General features: G+C 36.6%; 1 protein-coding gene across 22 annotated transcripts in view; it reads left to right on the forward strand.

Annotated features, from left to right (window-relative positions):
* The window catches only part of GPATCH8 (G-patch domain containing 8), a 78,569-nt gene that overhangs the window by 16,507 nt on the left and 40,590 nt on the right, over positions 1-21,472 (forward strand). For 7 of the 22 annotated variants that reach the window (XM_084984249.1, XM_084984264.1, XM_084984267.1 and 4 more), the window contains exons 2-3: positions 1,261-1,335; positions 10,048-10,120. Coding sequence is in view for 2 of the 22 variants with exons in the window: in XM_084984248.1 (XP_084840374.1) it covers positions 1,261-1,335; positions 10,048-10,120 (148 nt within the window). In the remaining 20 variants the exon portion in view is untranslated. Of the gene's footprint in view, positions 1-1,260; positions 1,336-2,309; positions 2,359-7,245; positions 7,264-10,047; positions 10,121-20,115; positions 21,119-21,472 lie in introns of those variants that run through there. The other 15 variants (XM_084984254.1, XM_084984258.1, XM_084984250.1 and 12 more) reach the window with 5 other exon arrangements.

The raw sequence follows: 21,472 nt of genomic DNA on the forward strand, positions 1-21,472 counted from the left end.
AAAAGCAAAGTATTTTTGATTAGGTTAACATTTCAAGTTGTCATACTACTTCCACATCTGAATTAAATTTAGACTAGACTGAATACTTTAGTATTTCGGCTTCTTTCAGTTCAGGACTCACAAATCCTCATGCCTTCTACTTTGTAACAAGAAGAAAACCAGAAAACTGATACTCTGATTTTAAGCTAGTTTATGGGCTCTTTCTCATGGAGAAGAGAAAACCAGGATTAGAGGGAACTTCCTTGTTGTCTGCACCTATCCTCAGTTGAGCTGTTTTGGCTTACTATAGTTGCAATGACAGCTTGCTTGATTATGGTCAAATATGGCATTATACAGGCGTGCTAATCTCTCTTGGCAGTTCATTTGAGGAATATCTGTACTGGGGGTACTGTGTCAAGAGTTTGTGCATTTCGTTTGGCCATGCCTGAAGTTCCTGGGCCAGGGATTGAACCCATGCCACAGTAGTGACTGGAGCCACAGCAGAGACAGTGCTGGATCCTTAACCTTTCAGGCCACCAGGGAACTCTGGACTTGATGATTTAGCAGCTTTAGTTAAAAGCAATGTTAATTGGAGTTCCCTTCGTGGCGCAGTGGAAAGGAATCTGACTAGGGTCCATGAGGATGCAGGTTTGATCCCTGGCCTCGATCAGTCGGTTAAGGGTCTGGTGTTGCTGTGAGCTGTGGTGTAGGTGAGCTGTGGTGTAGGTCAAAGACGTGGCTCAGATCTGGTATTGCTGTGGTTGTGGTGTAGGCCAGCGGTTGCACCTCCCATTCAGCCCCTAGCCTGGGAACCTCTATATGCAGCAGGTGTGGCCCTAAAAAGCCAAAAAATCCCAAAAAACAAACAATATTATCAACATTGACCATTATAATACAGTATTCTAATACAGATTTTATTTCCATTCTGTTGTTTGGGTTTATTTTCTGAAACACAAGATTGTTTATGAAAAGTTAAACACAATATAATCCTTTGTTTTTAAGATTCTGAAGTCTTCCTAATATAGTCAGTCTAAGAAAGAATTTATCCAATTGGTTGATAATGTTTTAGTTAGCAATTTCAGTGCTTGTCATAGGGAGACATTCATATTATTAGACTTCTAATAATTTTTTATGGATTTAAGAAAGTCTGAATTTCACATAGTTTTGGTTGTTTACTGAGAAAATGAAAAATTAAAAATAACTCCTAGTTTGATTAGTTTTACTAATAATTTTGGCATTTATAACTTTTGGGAAAAATAATTATGGTCTTTATTTTTTCAGGGTAATCACTTTGATCAGTATGAAGAAGGACATTTGGAAATTGAACAAGCATCACTTGACAAGCCTATAGAATCGGTAAGATCAGTTCTTAGTTTTGGGTCATAGCTAGTTAGGCAGTGTTCGTGTGACACTTGACGTGAATGAAGTTAAACTTATTAATAACTTATAGTACAGTTTAGAGCTGTTTTCTTGCATGCTCTACAGTAATCAAGTAGAGTTTGGGTTGTAATCTAATATGTAATATGTTGGGAAATTATGGGAAATCTAGAAGCAATTTAGAATTTTTATGGAAAAATATCATTTTGGCCCATATTGATATTCTGTTAAAGATAGCAAGTTGAAGTTCAGTGTTTTTATAAATTGAATAAAGGAGTAAAATGTATTTTGATCCTTTAAAAGCTTCACCTTTCCTGGGCAACACAATCATGTGTGAAATGTTCACTAGGAAAAGTTACTGATATGTATTGTTCACCAGACTCTTGTGAAACATGGTAATTTTGGTTTCTGTGGCTTAAGAGATGTCTGGTTTTTGTCACAAGTTGATTCTATCTCTTCATACGACTTAGTTTTAAATATTGATGCAAAACAGCAGAACAGGGAGATTTATTTCCTTGACCCTTAATTTTTGAACATTACTTTTATTATGAGAAGCCCTTTATTTTCAGATTACACAGTTCATTGTTAAAATGTCTAAACTTGTCAGTATTGTCAGTATTTAATATTTGTGCTTAAGTGGACATATTTAATAAAGGTTTCAGGGAGTTATTGGTAAACTTGAATGAAAAATCAATGAGAGAATCTCTATAGCAGTCACATCCCCCTTCTCCCTTTAAGAAAGACTAGCTCTTCTCCTCCCTCGGGAAATGAAGGCAATTTAGAGAGTGCAGATATTTTAACTTTAGCTTTTATTTTCATAACTGTAACATAGTAAAGGATCAACATATATTTATGTTCCTAATTAGGTTGGTGTTGTGTGTGTTTGTGTGTGTGTGTTTAGATGTTTACAGAAATTTACACAACTTGGGGTGTTCGACATTTTTCTTCCACAGCAGTTGGCCCATATTAGCTAAGCAGCCATGATCTGGTTTGTATTGCACGGTCTGCCTTTTTTTAATTTCTTCTCTAGGGTTTCTTTCTCCCCCACCTCCCCTTCTTATTTCTGTCCTTCTGGTCCAGTGAACACTGCATATAGTACCTTCTGTCTTAATGTGCTGGCATGATGCTAGACTTAGGCATGGCAGTAATTGATGACGCATGTGATAATGCTGCAGAGGGAGACTTCACACCTGATGTTGTGCTGAAAGCCCAGTCTTGGTTTTGACTTAAGGATAAAATGCCAAGCCCACCTTGCTAAGTTAAAAATCACTTAAGTTTTTGCCTCTTCTATATCATCTTGGGAATTACCACAAGGTAGAATTTTAGATTGACATCTATAGGCTAGCTAGGTCAGTATCTTGTGTTTTAAAAATAATTTAATTTTTCCATTTTATTTAAATGTTTCTTTGGGTCAGAGTTTAAGAATAGCTAGCGTCAGAAGAAAGGCCCAAGTACCATATTCTACAAGGTACATAGTTGGTTAATGTTATACAAGCTATCATTCTGTGGGTACTGTGACTCTCCTAAATTTGAAACCTAATATTCATTATTACTATACTCAACAAAGTTTTTTAAAAAGCGCTAAATTAAATGATATTTAACATTTTAAAAGCCTCCTTTTAGGAGTACATTTAAAGGCTTTTGGAAAATTCATTCCTTTGGCATGTGAGACTAATGTTCTTTTTCCTCTCACACTGTCCAGGAACTTTTCTAGCACATGTGTCATAAGGAGAACACTATCAGCAGACCATCAGACTGAGTAATCTCAATGAGTAGGAGTTGATAATATGCCTTATTTATTAAATAGTATTATCTTCTCCACTTAAAAAATAGCAAATGTCATATAGTAATCAGACTAGATATTTAATTTTTTGTGAATAAGTATATGTTCAGAAATGTGTATTAATAAATTATACTTCTAATGAAAATTTATTCCTGAAACACATTCAGATATGCATTATTTGTGATGTGATAGTTTAGGTAGTAGGAAGGAGGCACTTTATAGGTGACATGGTGTTAGAAGTGGAACAAACAAGATAGGAATTTTATTTCTGTTACCAAATCATTTGGGGGTAAATTTAAAGTTTTAAAAGAAAGTCCTAAAATGATTGGCATCAAAATAGTGTAGCAACCCACCCCTTCACACCTTACCTAAAAAGTACCCTGTCACCTTAGGAATGCTCACCAAATATGTGTCTCTTAGTTATATGGCTGGCTGGCTACATTGAGCTATCTTGTTCTTAGGGGGAAATGGCATTGCTTCTAACACAGAAAGAGTCTCTGCTGAATTAAAATCTTTCTCTGCAGCAATATCTGTTGAGAGGTGCTGACTGTTTTGCTACAGCATGCAACTCAAAAGTGGCTGGAAGTATGCAGCTTTGGGAGTCTACAGATCATTGCAGGAGCTAAAGGTTTAGTCGTTTTTTTTTTAACAAAGGTAATCTGCAGCAGCTGGTAACCGAGGAAGTCTCTGCACAGGTTTGTGCCAAGAATACAGCCCTGTGAAGGGTTATTGTGAGTATAGGATTAAGGTCTTTTTGCTTTGTAATAGGGTAAATTTGTTGCAAACCGTCAAGATGGGAAATGAGATGCAAAGATGCAATAGTGCATTATGCTTTAGGTAAACTTTTGAAGCCTAGGTTTGTTCCTGAGATGATACAGGTATTTCAGTTTCAGTCAGGAAATGTTGAAAACACATCAGAATCTAGAATTTGTAAAGTATTTCATCATCTTTGTTATAAAGTTTTATTTTCCCTGCTTTATTTCAACCAACCAAATAATCTTTCAATGAAATTTCTGGTCAAGAGTAAAATACTGTGTCAAGAAAATTGTGGAGTTGCCAGACAACTTGATTATCTAAATTAAAGAGAAAGAAGAAAGTATTGACATTTTACCCTTATTACAAAAAACAAAAAACTTTTTAGAACTCATTTTATGAAATTTTAGGTCCCAGCTCTTATGATTATGACCTCCACATGTTTAAAGATAAAATGTTTAAGAAATAAAACTTACTCTAAAACCATAACCCAGTGTAGAATTCCACCATTAGATCCAAGGATTGGTTAGCATGATTCAGGATGTACGGTCCTTTATGGTCTTTACCATAGAAAGAAGATGAGAGATCAGACAGAAGAGTGATTATAAGCTATACGAAAGGCAGAACACCTGCATCATAGACTCAAAATATGTTGTCATTGTTGCAGTTGGAAGTAAAGCTCCCCATCAGCCAGTAGTTGGTCTTTGTTCTACCTGACTGATTAAAAATCTGCCTTTATAGTTGTCATATTGACTGAGCAGCTTTTAAAAATTAATGTAAGTTTTCAAATTCCAGTTGCTGATGTTTACTTTGCTTACCTAGGGATTTAGAAGTGTATGTATAATTAGGTTTTGTCATGTTGCATATCTGTTTAGATCTGTGGACTCCATTAGTTCCAAACTGTAACTCTCTAAGACTGTTGATTTGACATTTAGCAGTGACCATATGTGGACTGCACTATAAATAATGTGCTTCTTGGAGCTGAATGGTGTAGCATTACTATATGGCTTTTCTCTCTAGTCTTCATTGTGTCATCTGTAGTGAGCTATATAGATCTTTTGTTTTGGGAATTTTTACACTTGTTGTTTGCATGGGTTCACCTAGTAGCACTTGGTTTTTGCTTATAGAGTCTTTAATACACAATCAGCAAAGCTTACAATCCACTCAAGAGACTTGCCATTTTTGTCACTGCTGAAAATGGGCTAAATGGTGTAAATTGAATGTGGCTGTCAACTAAAAGAAAATTCGGTGTGGAACCAGTGTTCATCTAGTCACTGACGTAACTGTAGTATAGTTTTTCTCTTGAGATATGATATTCTACTTCCTGCTATTAAAAGCTTGGAATCAGCTCCATACAATGAAGTAAATTTTAATCTGTTTTGGCAGGTTTCCATTGTACAGATTGGTGGTGCTATTGCTAAATGATCATTGTTGCTGTGATGGTATACAGCTTCATGGAGCAGAGGAAAGTTCCTGGGAAAGTTTACTATTTGCTATTTCACTACTAAAAATGTTGAAGAGTAGTTGTAAATAATGGGATAGATTTTTATTTTTGTTTTGCTGGTATTGTGTAGTTGTTTATAATATACATTTCTTACTATCAAAGATATTCCCATTTAAAAATTATATCTTTTCTCACACATACAACACAAAGGAACAAAGGATTAAAATACAGCATTTTAATTTACATTTAAGTTTAGAAGTAGGAAAAAATATAAGGACCAACTTAGGTAATCTAAGTCAAAGTTTGGAGTTTTCAGTTCAGCTTCATGGTTTAACCACAATTAAGAACTTTGTGCCTTACCAAAGAAAATGCCACTCTGCCACAGTTTTTGGAGTCTTAAGCACAGAGAGTACCCTGTTGGTTGTGGAAACGCTTTATGAATCCTGTGGAAAATCAGTTTTTTGCCTTCTTCCCTTGGGCAGAGTTCAGTTACTTTATTAATTAGTTTATTTTTACTTATTTGTTATTTATTTTTGACTGCTTCTGCAGTGTGTGGAAATTTCCCAGCCAGGAATTGAACCTCTGACACAGCAGCCATCAGAACCTCTGCAGTGACAATGCCAGATCCTTAACTGGATGTGTCACCAGAGAACTCCTAATTAGTTTAAAATCACTATTTCCCTGCATTTCTTCCATGTGCATTTAAATTATAAACAGCCTATCATTACTCGTGCCCCTTTATTAGTTAACAAACCAGGCTGTGTTAAAAAAGAAAAAAAAAAAAAAACCTTTTTGGTTCTATGAGATTATAGCTAAACTTCAAATTATATATTTTATTTAAAAATAAAAAACTGAAAAAATTTTAAGCCATTATTATAATGACTGAAATAGTAAATTGTTACTATTTCAGAAGTTAAATAGTGCTCGTTGCCCTTGTTATGTTTAGGTTACCCGTTTGGACTGCAAATTATTTATTGTAGTTTACTGTTATAAATAATATCTACCAGAATAATTGGCAACCTAAACAGAGAGAGTAGATTACTTATTTTCATAGGCTGGCCATTGAATCCCCTGTTCTTTCACAGTGCAGTTTCAATGAACATTTTGATCATTTCAGATTAGACAAGTCTGCTTTGTTCTATTTTGTTATAAGGTATTTTGATGTGCCTTCCTCGTGTTACCCATCCTTAAGCCTATTGGATTTTTGACTAGTGTTTATACAACTTTTTCCTTTTTTCAGTAGGAAGAGGGATTATACTGAATACTAGCCCATTCTGCAGAGTCATAGAGCTGCCTTTTTTCCTCCAAAAGTAGATAGTCTAAAATGATAGGAAAGGTCCAGATTTTCTCTTTTAGTAATTCACTTAATCTAGGAGGTTGGTGAGGGGAAGACTTTCCAGGAGATATATCTGTTGTTTTTGTTGCTTTTATTATAATTGCAAGGACATTCAGTAGCATGTTAATAATTTTAACGTAACCCCTGACATTTCATTCTCTTGTCATTCTTGGGAAAGTAGATTTAATTAAAGAACAGTTTTCATCTAAAGGTTTAGAAGAGAATTGCCACTGCCGTTTGTATCAATAGCTTTTTTTTGAGAAGGTGACAGCCATCTTGAGTGGTTTTGTAAAAGTGGTGCTAATGTGTATAACCCTAAATTTTTCTTTTTTCTCCCTTTCCCTGTAACATTTGCTTTTCCTTTCACTGTTGTCAGTCACAACACGCTGCTCTTGAACTCTCAGCTGGTCTTGACTCGTGAATTTACTTATGCTTTCACTCTTCTTTAATAAATACATTAATTGCAAGCAGTGAATTGAAAACAAGACAAAAAAAAAAAAAAAAAAAAAAAAACGACCATTAGTGATTGGACAGTTTCTTACTTTGTGTTACATTTAACTGTTCTTTTGACAGCCCAGTTTTTAAAGCCAGGTTCGTATGGAAATGCTTTCACTCCACTTGCACTGCTTTTGGAAATAGCATACTGCTTCATCTGTCTGTTTATTTTAGTGCATTCATAATATAACACAGTCAGCATAATGTCTCATCTCCATTTAGCCAAAAGATGAAGTTTTCTTGAATTAAAAAAGGGGGCAACAATTTTTGTCAGCATGGTTTAATACCCTAAATCTCTGTGCCAAGTATAGTTGAAAATCAGTCTGTTAAAAAATTAAACAGTACTTTAATCACCTACATAATCTTAGAGTCATTCTGCTGTCCTTGTCCTTTCCACAGTTATTCAGTTGTAGGAGCTGTGATAGAAAATAAAAAAAGAAAATAAGGGTTTTATGTATAGGTAAGTTTATTTTCACAGCGTTATAAAGGCCTTTTTTGGGGGGCCCATGTCTGTGGCATGTGGAAGTTCCCAGGCTAGGGATCATACCCAAGCCATAGCAGTGGCAATGCCAGATCCTTAACTGCTAGGCCACCAGGGAACTCCCTATAAAGGCCTCTTTATCTTCATTTTCTGTTAATATTACTTATATTAAGACATAATAAAAATTTTCAGCAATAAATTTCTTTGTAGTTAGGCATTCATTACTGGTTCAGGGGATGTGTTTCCTGACAGTATCAGTTGGGAAGAGAGAGGGAAGAAGAGGAATCAGTATTGGACTAAATTTTTGTGATGTCTAATATAGAAGTCATCACCTGGGATTATACATAACCTTAGCATTTTCTTGTTCTCTCAGTTCCTAGCAAAAAATAATCTCTAGTGACCTTTCATGCACCAAAATGATTTTTGTATATATGTTTAAAACAATTGTATGTTTTGTTTTAGGAACAGGTTTTTCATTATCATTTGCCTCATTTGGAGGGGCTTTAAAGTTTTATTATTACTATTTTTTGGCCATGCCCATGGCATACGGAGGAAGTTTCCTAGGCCAGGGATTGAACTGACACCACAGCAGTGACATTGCTGGATCCTTAACCTGCTAAGTCACCAGGGAACTCTCTCCCCCCTTTTTAAAGTATCCTCATATTTGTTCCCCTGATCAATGAAATAATCAGCTGCTCAGCCCAGTTTTCTATTTGGCATGCTGTTATAAACTCATAGAAGGAAGTTGGCCCTTTTTTTTTTTTTTTTTTAAACAGCATTGGGGAGGCTTAATCGTCCTCTTTAACTTACTGTCAGAGAAGCTAATAGCAAAATAACTTTCTTTCCTTTATAACTCCAGAGAACATTTTATCTTTGACTATGGAGCTGGAAGATAAAAAGTAGTTTATCTTTTTTTAAAATTTTAACTCAGAGATTTATGGTTCTGTTAATTTCATAAATTGATTTCAGGAGATAAAAGATTATTTTCAAATGATGATACCTGATTAATGTTATAAATTACATTTTAATGCCTACAGAGCACTTTGTGTTTAATTTTTTTTTTTTTTTTTTTTTTTTTTTGCCATTTCTTGGGCTGCTCCCGCAACATATGGAGGTTCCCAGGCTAGGGGTTGAATCAGAGCTGTAGCCACAGGCCTATGCCAGAGCCACAGCAAGGTGGGATCTGAGCCCCCGTCTGCCACCTACACCATAGCTCACGGCAATGCCGGATCCTTAACCCACTGAGCAAGGCCAGGGACTGAACCCGCAACCTCATGGTTCCTAGTCGGATTCGTTAACCACTGAGCCACGACGGAAACTCCTTTGTTTAAAATTTTTAAGTGTTTTTCTTTGGATGAGTAACATTTTATCTGATAGAATTTATAGTTATTTTAGCTGATACAGTTAATGGTTATTTTAGCTGTGTCTCTACTTTGCAGTATTTGTAAAAAGTGAAGAATTGGACAAAGGTCTGCAGAGGTTTCTAAGATCTTGAATCCTTACATAAAAGCTGACATTTAATTGTTGTTTCTGGTGTCTTTTTATCTGATTTACATTGAAAGACCTTTTCCACTGTGCTCCTAGGAGGATGAGACATTATGTATATTGGTTTTTTCCCCCTACATGCACTAATGGTTCTTTACTGTTAACTTATTGCTAGGCCTGTTTCATTCTAACATTTTAGCATTTTTGTTAGATTACATGTTGAAATGCATCACTCAGTCTGTGCTTGAGCTCATTTTATTTTTCTGTTTAATCAATTTAATTTCTTGTTTTACTAACCTCACTGTTTTTTCAGTTTAATATTGGCTGCATGCTAGTTAAATATTTATATTTTTATATATATATATAAAAAAACCAATCAAGTCTAGCCTGGATTTTGCTCTGATTGTGTTTTCATTTCTAGTGGTGGGGCAGTCTTACATTTATAACTTTGTATCATGAAAGCCTGACACACAAGCAAAATAACTAAACACAATGTAGATTTTCTTTAAAAAACAAAAAAACTCTTAAAGTGGTGCTATCTAGGTGGTGGATATGATTGTATAAGTACCTTGATTTTATGCTTTTTAATGTTAGTTTTAAATTTCATAAATGTATCATCCTTTTCCCTTTCCCCTTCCCTTTTTTCTCCTTTTTAATGTGTTTTGTACAAAAGTTGCCCGGTACACCATCAGAAAGGACCGTTACCCTCTATGTTCTTCCCATATAAAATACTAGTGAGCATTTCTTTTTACATTAATGCCTCCTTTATTGGGCACATTTACCCTATTATTAGCACCTTTTTGCATGCATATTTGTAGAATTATCTCTTGCTCATCACCTGTTTAAATATCACTAGGAAGGGAAGAATATATTATTGGAATATTTTTGGTTTGTCTCTCTGTTCTGTCTGTCAGGATAATATTGGACATCGCTTACTCCAGAAACATGGGTGGAAGCTGGGCCAGGGATTGGGAAAATCTCTTCAGGGTAAGTTTTTTAAATGTACAAAAAAAAAAGAAGAAAGAGAAAGAATATGTTTCTGATGCAGACCTTATGCCTGAATATGTTTGTTGTCTTTCTTTAAAAAGCATTTGGGTTTTTCCTCCCTGCCTTTTACCCACCCACCCACCCACCCCCAGAATAGTCTCTTTTTCCTATAACTGTATTTTAAAGTACTGTTAAGCTAATTCCAAGAGTAAGCTGTTATTTCATGAATGCTTGAGGTCAAATATACTGTTCTAAATTTCTTTTGGTAGAGAGGATAGGTATGTAGAGTAAAAGAAATAGTATGATACTAACATAGTGTGAGAGTGTGCTTTCTTTGTATCATTGAGTGAGGTTGTATTGTGACTTCAGTATAAGGAGAACCATTCGACAGAAGAATTTAGTTTTTGCCCCCACCCCCAAACTCTCTCTGAAGCTGGTGATTGCTTCTGCCCTTTTTCTCTATGATCAAAATCCATGTAGTTGAGAGACAAATAAACCTACATGAAACATAAAATTGAAACAGAGGTTTCCTAGGGCTCTCTGAGAGCAGTGAGGCCATTTCTTAAGTTCACATCAGTCTGTAGAAAAGGTATGGCTTAAAGTTTACATTGCATTTATTTTTCTTTTAATTATGCTCATCATTTGGATGACAAAATACTGACATTTCTGGTTCTGAGTTCTTGCTTGTTGGAAAACAACCAACTCCATTCACTTTTTAGTTCCCTCATATTCAAGGGCTACTATTCTTTGCAGATGTGAACAGCACCTCAGAAATGATGGAAATCACTATACTTCTGCATCTGGTCATGGAGGGTCTTATTGTATTAAGGTGTTTTGGGGGTTAGGTGTGCTGCTGTTGACTAATTCTTTGAATATAAGAAATGGATTTCCACAGTTTGAATGAGGAGTCTAATCAAGTGTGTGTATTAAGGGGCACAAGAGGACAGGGCATGAAGTGTAGGGTATTTCAGTCTTTAAAACTTTTGCTTTTTAAGTTATACATCCACAAATTCTATTCAATGGTGACACAAAGGAAATGTTCAAAAATATATTTCAGAATATTTATTACTAAGCATTAACCTGTTCTTTCGAGAAGATACAAATCTTTGATCACTATTAAACTTGTTCTCCCAGTGGCATAGGAACTCACAGCATACAATACGGAGAATACCACTGAGAACAACTCATAAGACATAGATCATAGAATTTGTTAAGAATCTTGAAGAGAGAAAGGGTAATCAGGACTAAAGTAGAAATGACTTCTGATAGGATTTGTCCCAGTTATTTGCATAGTTAAATGTTGGGTTGAAGCGAATGGAGGTTATTATAACCTCCAGAATAAGGTCTGAAGATTGGATTTGATCTTTCCCTACTATTTGAAACATCTCTTCCTATGCAGAGAGTCCCAGGAGCATTGTTGATTGTTACTTACTTTCTTTGTTCAGGCACACAAGGGAGTAGAATTTGGGGGCATGTCATAGGGTTAGCAAATCTGTTTGAATTCCAGAATTTTTCATTGTAAGCATCACAGACTTTAAAGTACAATTAGAACCTGCAAGAAAAGAGAATGAGAAGAACAGGGAGCAAGTTTAAGAAAAATGTGGTATATGGATACTCACCTATTTTGAAATGATAGAAAATTATTATTTCATTTTAAGAATACTTTTGAATTTTGGCTTTCTTTAAAATTTGAGTTCCTTGAGAGGAGAAATTAGGTTTTATCTACATTTCACGTTCAGCTCTATTGTGACAAGCGTATAATAGGCACTCAATAACTCATAAATCCATTATTTAAAGTGCAAGGGAAATTTGAAGCTGATCTTTTTTTGTTTTAATTGCGGTGAAAAACACATATCAAAATTGCTATCTTAACCATTTTTAAGTGTTATGGTTCAGTAGTATTAACTAAAATCTCAGTGTTGTGCAAAAACCCATCTGTTTTGAATGGCTAGTACAGTCTCTACCCTTGAGAAAGAATGGGACCTTATCCTCTTGCCAACATTTCGGGCTGAATTTAATTGTCTTGTAAATGGCTCTTTATTTTTTAGTGTCACATTGAACATTGTGCAGTCATTGTGCTGGCTTCTCTTACATAGCTCTTTCTGTAATGCCCACGTGATTTGACCTAGAATATAGCCACATTTGTGGCATATTGAGGTAACTCATGACAGATTTTTTTTTTTTTTTTTTTTGGTCTTTTTGCCATTTCTTGGGCTGCTTCTGCAGCATATGGAGGTTCCCAGGCTAGGGGGTCGAATGGGAGCTGTAACCACCAGCCTACGCCAGAGCCACAGCAACGCAGGATCCGAGCCGTGTCTGCGACCTACACCACAGCTCACGGCAACGCCGGATCCTTAACTCACTGAGCAAGGGCAGGGATTGAGCCCGCAACCTCATGGTTCCTAGTCGGATTTGTTAACCACTGCGCCACGACGGGAACTCCAGATTTTTTTTTTTTTTATACCAAACCTTTTCTATAAACAAACACTGAAGAAAGCCCTGTTACTCTACTGAAAATAATGTCTTCTTACTATTGCATAGACTAGTCACTGCATGTAATATCTAGGCTCATGGCTTGTAAGTTTTTTGTGTTTACGGTTTATTGTCAACTTTTAGTTCTTGTTATTTGATTTTTTAAGGCTCTAACATCTTTTACATGTAACTATCCATTGAAGTTTCAGGATTTTTGGTTACTATTTAAAAACTATTTCAACTCATGAAAGGTGTTTACAAAGAGTGCCAGTCTTTGGGGCTATAGGATAGATAACATGTCACTGAATTGGTTGGAGAATAGGGCATGCCAACTTTTGAAATTATCTGTGGCACAATAGAAAATTACCTTTTGGAAGGACCATGTTAATGGAATTTAGTTAATATGAACAAAAGAGATGAACCGAGTTAGTAAACAAAATTAGTCAGAATTGGGAGTCTGTAGTAAGAGGTCTAGGTTTTAGGGCTAAACTAGAAAAGGGACTAGGGGAGTGGAGAAGGGGAAAGGGTGAACTCAGATGCTGTATAGGCTACTTGTTTCTCAGTATAGAGATCATCACTTTTAAAGACAGACATTAAATATATGGTAGGACATTATTTAATCAGAAGACATTAAATATATGTTAGATTCATGGCAAAATAACCAGGAAGGAAGTGGCAGTTTTTTCAACTGAAAATTTAGAACAGATAAATATAAAAGGATCATTCTAGTACTTTATTACTAAGAAAAGATAGAGGAAACTAGTTATAGAAGTGGTTTGGACATTATCAAGGCAGATTATTTATTTATTTACCTTCCTAGGGCCATACTTGTAGCATGTAGAGGTTCCCAGGCTAGGGGTCAAATTGGAGCTGCAGCTGCTGGCCCTACGCCACAGCTGCAGCAGTGCAGGATCTGAGCCGCGTCTGCAGCCTACGCCACAGCTCACTACAATGCCGGAACGTTAACCTAATGAGCGAGGCCAGGGGTGAACCTGCATCCTCATGGATGCTAGTCAGATTTGTTTCCGCTGAGCCATGACGGGAAATCCTCAGATAGGTTACTTTAAACGAGACCCTCACTGGTCAAGAATTATATGGAATTAGTTGCACTTTTATTAATACTTACTATGTTCGAGAGACCATAATAAAGGACATACATTACATTATGCTTGTAGAGCTTGCCGTTTATTTTAAGAGATAGGTGAAAGAGACCTTAAGAGTAAATTCTGTAGAGACATAGAAGTAGGAATGACTAGGGAGACTTCACAGTGAAGTCTCCCGAGGGAGGAATAGGTATTACCAAAGATAGGAGACAATGATGTATACAAGGTGATTGAAGTTGGGAAAGAGTAGGTGTGGCTGGCTGGGCAGAGAATGCCCATAGAGCATTGGATTTCGTACATTTTAAGAGCAGAAGAACCTCCCAAAATGGGTATTTTTAAAATGTAGAACCTTAATATGTAAAAGAGAGGGTGGGGGAAAAACCACAGTTGTTTGATTGAAGCAGAGCTTTAGGTTTCCAGGAGCACTTTGGAAATCATAACTAGGAGACAGTAATGGAAGATTGGTTCAAACAGGCACAAATCTAACATTTTTGAGGGTGTCTGTTTAAGCACTCTAAATATCTCATTTAGTTCTTACTGCAAGTTGTGAGATAATTATTGTTATTCTCATTTTGCAGAAGAAGAAACCGAAGCTTAGAGAATTTGAGTAAATTGCTCAAGAATAAGCTGCTAATAAATGACAGTATCAGAATTCAAATTGGGACTTTCTGACTCCAAAAGCCATGTTCCTAACTACCACACTTAATGTGGAAGGCTTTAATGCTGCTCCACTTTGGAACTTTATTTTGTAAGCTAGAGGTAGTTTTTTTGTTGTTGTTGTTTTCTTTTTGGCTGTGCCTACAGCATGCAGAAGTTGCTGGCCAGGGATCCAACCCATGCTCCAGCTGTATCCAGAGCCACAGCAGTGACAATGCTGGATCTGTAATCCTCTGCACCACCAGGAAAGTCTTCCCCAAAGGCAGTTTTTGGTTAGAGGAGAGGTGTAGACTTTCATAGCAGGAAGAAATATTAATGCTAATTTAATATGAAATTCATTTTACAGATGAAGAAATTTAGGTTTAGAGTTCCAAAGTGCTGAAATCCAGTCCCCAGTTCTCTGATTTGTGATCTATTATTTTTTCCACTATACCAATCAGGACATTGGTGTAGAAGTTAAATGCTAGGGAGTTCTGGTCGTGGCGCAGCTGAAACAAATCCAGCAAGGAACCATGAGGTTGCAGGTTCAATCCCTGGCCTCACTCATTAGGTTAAGGATCCTGCGTTGCCATGGGCTGTGGTGTAGGTTGCAGATGTGGTTCAGATCCCGTGTTGCTGTGGTTGTGGTACAGGCCAGTGGCTACAGCCCTGATTCCACCCCTAGCCTGGGAACCTCCATATGCCACAAGTGTGGCCCTAAAAAGACCAAAAAAAAAAAAAAAAAAAAAAAGGAAGTTAAATACTAGTCTAACCAGAGTATGTCTGAAGATGAATATGGAAAACCAATTTAGAGGGTTGTCTAGGTATTAGTTGAAAGGGCATAGACAGAAGGATAGCAATGGAAATGGAGAAGGAAGTATAGTTATGAAGGATGAAAAAACAAATCAACTGTGAAGTACAGTGTACAGTCAATTCATGCATGTGTCTTACTAGCAAGCTTGTTCACTGGGTTTAGTGTTAATCCTTTATAATAGCATTTATTAAGTGTTTGCTTAGTACTTACACATGTATAATCTAATTTAAATCTTCTCTGGGTGAGTTCCCCTCATGGCACAGCAGAAATGATTCCCACTAGGAACCATGAGGTTGCAGGTTCGATCCCTGGCCTCGCTCAGTGGGTTAAGGATCCCATGTTGCTGTGGCTGTGGCATAGGCCAGTGGCTACAGCCCCGATTAGACCCCTAGCCTGGGAACCTCCACATGCCGCTGGTGCGGCCCTAAGAAAATAAAATAAAATAAAAAATCAATCAATCAATCAATTAATCCTCTCTGGGGTAGATACTCCAGTTTTATAGATAAGGAAATTGACATTCTAAGAGTAATTTAGATTTGCTCAAGATATTATAGCACATAAATGGTAGAATCATTCTGCCAGAACCTATGCTTTTAATCAATATGCTATCTGTAATGTACTTAAATGTGGTGTGGTGGCTTACTTCTGTCTCCTGGAGAGATATGGTGGTGAGAAATTACTGTAAAGTTGAAATATATAGTAGTTATTCTGGCTGAAAAAAATTGGAGGTATCTTTGTGATTTTTTCCTTAGGGTACTTAAAGTGATCGTATATATTCTTCATAATAAATATAAATTTGTATAAATTTGCTAGTAACTTAAGGCTAGATTGGAGTGGTAAGAACCTTGGCCTCATTTTTAAGGGGGTGGTTTGTAATCTCCAGGGAAAAAGAAAATACTGTAACTTGTCTCATACTTTAATTTTCTCCTTTATTTTTTCTTATATTTTATATTCCTCTCCTATGGCATTTTGAATATTCTACCTTGTATAATTTGCTTTATGTGTCTTTCAGCTCTCATTAGACTATAAACTCCTAAATAATGATAATTACTAGGCATTTATGTGTTCTCTATTGCTTTTCAAGTATTTTTTATTCTGCACACAGTTACTGAATCCTTAGAAAGTGCCAGATCTGTACTGTCTTAAGAGTTGAAGGATGAATAAAATATAACCTCTGCCCTCCAAAGGCTCATGTCTAATATGGAGACAGATGTAACAAATAAATGTAATGCAGTATAATATCATAATTGTGACGTTAAAGGATAGTGGGGACTTCATAGAGAATTCAGCAACCTAACTAGGAATTTCAACTTATCTCTTGAATGATTTACAAGTGGAAAATCGTGAGACTGGGGAAGCAAACAACTATATCATATTTGCCCAACTGTTCTTGTTAGTGAGTACTTGTAATTACCACATAAGAAGCACTGTATTTTAAAGTAGGACCATATGTAAACATAAGAACACAAAGTTAAATGTATGTTTTATGAGAAATACATTTTAAAAAGGAAAAAAGCTTTTTAAAAAAGAAAACATTCTAGATACTCATGTTGCAACAGAAGAAGGGGGGGATGTAATTGTAATGTACACATGTAAGGATAACCTGACCCCCTTGCTGCACAATGGGAAAATAAAAAAAAAAAGAAAAAGAAAAAAAATAAATAAATAAAAAAGAAAACATTGAAATCGGCTGCCAAACCTTGAAATAATTTGATTGTACATTTTGAAAAGAGCAAAATTAATATTATCTTCCATGTGTAAGTGTGATTTATTAGTTTTAAATTCAGTCTTTTTTCTCTCACTGAGTCTTTCCAAACCTGTGAAGTAGATAGCACCAAATGAGAGTTACAGAGAAAATGCAGTGGGGATTCAAAAGGAGGGAGCAAAGAACAGTCTTGGAAATAGGAGTTGCAAACTCCGATGCCTGTTGGGGCCAGGTGGTAGCATGCACGGTTGAAGCCCACTGAGTGTGAGACAGGAGGAAGTAATAAGTAGTATGAGCTGTGCCTTGTCTAGAGAGGAACAGCTGCTACCCAGCTAGCTCTTGTTCGTTGTTTTCATGTAAGAATACAGTCTGAGGCATTGCCAAACCTGAATTTTTAAAAAAGAAACCAGAAATCCAGATATTTTGAGTGAAATTTAATAATAAATGTTATCTCAAAATCTAAAATAAGCTGGGCTAAACAAAACATGTAAGGCCTACATTTGTTACCTCTTTATAAACTCATTTGAAATTTGACCTGCGTTTTAGTTCAAGTTCTACAGCCAATAAGTGGTATGACCTTCCTAGAATCTCAATATACCCATATTTTTAAAAGATTTAGGGATTGTTTGGGGGAACTAAACATGATATGTAAGTTTTATACCTGTATCCTATCTCATTTTCCTTTCCACTATGTAGAATGTGAGAGAAAGCCACTTAATAGATCTAGAAACGTAAGTGTTTATCATAACATGGTCAGACTGCTAAGGATAGAAGCTATGATTGTAGCATAAGTCTTCTAAGCTCTACTTTAGTTCTTTTTCCATTAGGCTTATGATTCCCAAGCTTTCATGAGCTGCACAAACATCTTGGGTGCTTGTAAAAATGTAGATTCCCAGGAGTTCCCTCCATGGCACAGTGGGTTAAGAATCTGAGTTGCTGCGGAGGTGTGGGTTCCATCCCTAGTCTTGCGAGGTGTGTTTAAAGGATCTGGCATTGCCACAGCTGCAGTGTCAGTTGCAGCTGTGGCTCAAATTCAATCCCTGGCCGGGAATCTTCTATAAATTTTATGGGTGTGGCCATAAAATTAAAAAAAAAAAAATGGGAGTTCCCGTCATGGCTCAGTGGTTAACAAATCCGACTAGGAACCATGAGGTTGTGGGTTCGATCCCTGGCCACACTCAGTGGGTTAAGGACCCAGCCTTGCCGTGAGCTGTGGTGTAGGTTGCAGACACGGCTCAGATCTGGCATTGCTGTTGCTCTGGCGTAGGCCGGCAGCTACAGCTCTGATTAGACCCCTAGCCTGGGTGGGAATCTCCATATGCCGTGGGTGCGGCCATAGAAAAGACGAAAAAGACAAACAAAAGAAATGTTGATTCCCAACCAGCAGAACCCAGCAGGTCTAGGTTGGGGTTTCAGAAGTTATATTTTAAACAAGCTCCCCAGGGAGTTCCTGTCATGGCTCCGAGGAAATGAATCCGACAAGTATCCATGAAGATCCCTGGCATTGCTCAATGGGTTAAGGATGGGCGTTGCTATGAGCTGTGGTGTAGGTCGCAGACACTGCTCGGATCTGGCTGTGGCGTAGGCCAGCAGCTACGGCTTCAATTTGACCCCTAGCCTGGGAACCTCCATATGTCGAGGATGTGGCCCTAAAAAAGACAATACATAAATAAACTCCCCAGATAATTTGCTTTGGACCAGATGAATAAACTTCGAAGAAAGTTACCTTCATTATATCGAGTAGACAACAGTTGGTTCTTTTACTTATCCAAAATATATTGGTGATTTTCAGTCTACTTTCTGAATCATCTGTTACAAATTTGACATACTGTGGATTAATAACTTACTATCAGTACACACACATAGGTGCTATTATTTTCCTCTAGGTGACAGTAATAGTAAAATAGTAAGCATTTTGGCAGTGTTTAATTTAAGCTGGGGTTTAACTTTCCTAGGTGATTTGTACTATATGTTTAATTTGGAGAAGGTCTTGCTAAATTATGCTTTATTCTTTTGGCTTGGGTTTAATATTTATGTGACCATGCTTTTCAAACTCTGGTCACAGTTTTGTTACTGGAATGATAATATGGAAAGGATTTGGAGGTAATACTTTGGTTATTGATCCTGAAGAGTAATTTTCTCCATCTGCAAATAGGGTTGTTTCACTATTACCAAATTGCAGGTAGAACATTAGAATTAATCACAGCTTTTTAGAATATCTTAATTTTAAGATATTTATTTTTTGAAATGCCATATTTGGAAATGAAAGAGCACATTGTTTGTTTTTTTTTTTTTTTTTTTTACTTTTCTGAGGTCTTAAGGAGATGATAGTGTTAGGGTTTTAACAACATCATACATAGGGATTTATGGTTTTCAAACTGTCTTCTATTTATTGGCCCTTGTTCTACATGCCAGTACTGAAAGTGAGCATAATATCTCCATTGTATAGGGGAAGCTGCTGAGACTCGTGCTCTCATTGTCAAAAGTCATACAAATGTTAGAAATTATCTCTTATTGAAGAATGAGATTTTTGTAGCCTGCTTTTTAAGGGACTACCTAGAAAAATATAGAAAGAAAATAATTAAAGATGAATTAAGGAGGGAGTTGATGTGTAGAGTAAAGGAAGCATGGTTTAAATGAAACTGGCAAGTTTTGGGGGGGTTATAGAGTGATCCTGGAATATTAAATTCTCAGTGTAGTTATGGATTTAACCAGTAGTAAGAGAATACAATTCTAACAGGGCATTGGATTGTTGAATTATTACAATACCATAGGACTAGTTACTATCCACATACTCCCCTCCATATTTTCTTTCTTCAAACTTAAGAATTAAAGTGAACATTAGAGACCTTTAAGTCTGTTTAAACTCTTTAAACATTTGGTGTCTGCTTCTTTTGTCTGTTAATGACTGACAGTAGATAAAACAAATTGAGGAGTTCCCTTGTGGCACAGCAGGTTAAGTATCTGACCTTGTCACTGCAGCAGCGGCCTGGGTTGCTGCTGCAATGCAGGTTCAATACCTGGCCAAGGAACTTCTGCATGCCATGGGTATGGCAAAAAAACAAAACAAAACAAAACAAAAACACAACAAATTGAACAAGCCTCTAATGAATGACAACGCAAAACTCAAATATTGCTTTACACTAGCTTACAAATCTTTTGAGATATGGAGACCTGTAGAATATTGCTACATCTTCTGTTTGATAAAATAACTTCTCAGAGTTCCCATCATGGCTCAGTGGTTAACGAATCTGACTAGGAACCATGAGGTTGTGGGTTCAGTCCCTAGCCTCGCTTAGTGGGTTAAGGATCTAACGTTGCCGTGAGCTGTGGTGTAGGTCGCAGACTCGGCTCAGATCCCGAGTTGCCGTGGCTGTGGCAGCTGTGGCATAGGCCAGCAGCTACAGCTCCAGTTAGAACCCTAGCCCGGGAACCTCCTTATGCCACGGGTGTGGCCCTAGAAAAAACAAAAAGACCAAAAAAAGATAACAGTTGTAATTTCTTGATTACAAGACAGTTAAATCCTCAGTGTCATGTGGCATTAAGCAGAAAGCACTGTGATGACTAAATGTGTATTTATACCCGAACAAGGTGAGACCCGTTACGAACATGTTCATCTTCTTGAGTCAACAAATGCTTTTTCATTAAGTGCCACTCTATCCCAGTTTTTCAGGGTGTAAACATAACCAAAACTCAAGGTACAGAGTGTTCCCCCATTTTTTTAAAGTACCTAGTATTGTTTTGTCCTTTCCCTCTATGCCTCATGTTTTAAATTGTTACCTGAAATTTATTAAGTTGATTTTCTCATTTAAAAAATAAATTGATCTTATCTTAGCAAATGGTTAGCATGGTTCAGGCAGCATTTAGTGATTTGATAATATTTTAGCCAAATCCGGAGTAAAAGTATGATTTCCTTTAGGTGATTTTTTGTTTGTTAAATTGAAGGTACCTCATGAATTGCCTTTATTACCTCTCCTGAGGGCTTGGAGTATCTCATTTCATCCCTGAATGAGATGTCTTTTCCGGCTTAACATTCTAATTCTAACATTTTATTTTAATTTATAATTTCTTTTGCCCTTCTCTGTCTCTGTTTATTAGGTTATTTGATTAAAATTGAACTGTTTTATCCTAGAAAGCAAGCTCTGATACTTTAGAAAGAGGAATGATCTTCAGTTCACAGTTAAAATGATGCCCTTTAAAAAAAAGATCTGGGAGTTCCCATTGTGGCTCAGTGGTAACGAACCTAACTGGTATCCATGAGGACTCGGGTTTGATCCCTGGCCTTGCTCAGTGGGTTAAGGATTTGGTGTTTCCATGGGCTGTGGTGTAGGTTGCAGACTCAGCTCAGTTCCCACTTTGCTGTGGTGTGGTGTAGGCAGGCAGCTATAGCTCCCATTTGACCCCCTAGCCTGGGAATATGCCGTGGGGGTGTGGCCCTTAAAAAAAAGATTTAAAAAAACCCTGTGTTTGAAAATCAAAATAACCTGGTTGTGTATAGATCACTAAACAGGCTGTGGCAAGAATATAGTTTTTGTAGTACGGGAGAATTTGGATTCTATTTTGAGTAGGAAATCTTAAAAAAAAAAAACTTAGAAACTCTATAGGGAATAATTAATGTTTTC

Source organism: Sus scrofa, chromosome 12 (genome assembly GCF_054392235.1).
Source record: "Sus scrofa isolate SSC_HxYL_T2T_F1_AM1 chromosome 12, Sscrofa_HxYL_maternal_Yorkshire_Landrace_v2.0, whole genome shotgun sequence".
NCBI classification, from domain to species: domain Eukaryota; kingdom Metazoa; phylum Chordata; class Mammalia; order Artiodactyla; family Suidae; genus Sus; species Sus scrofa.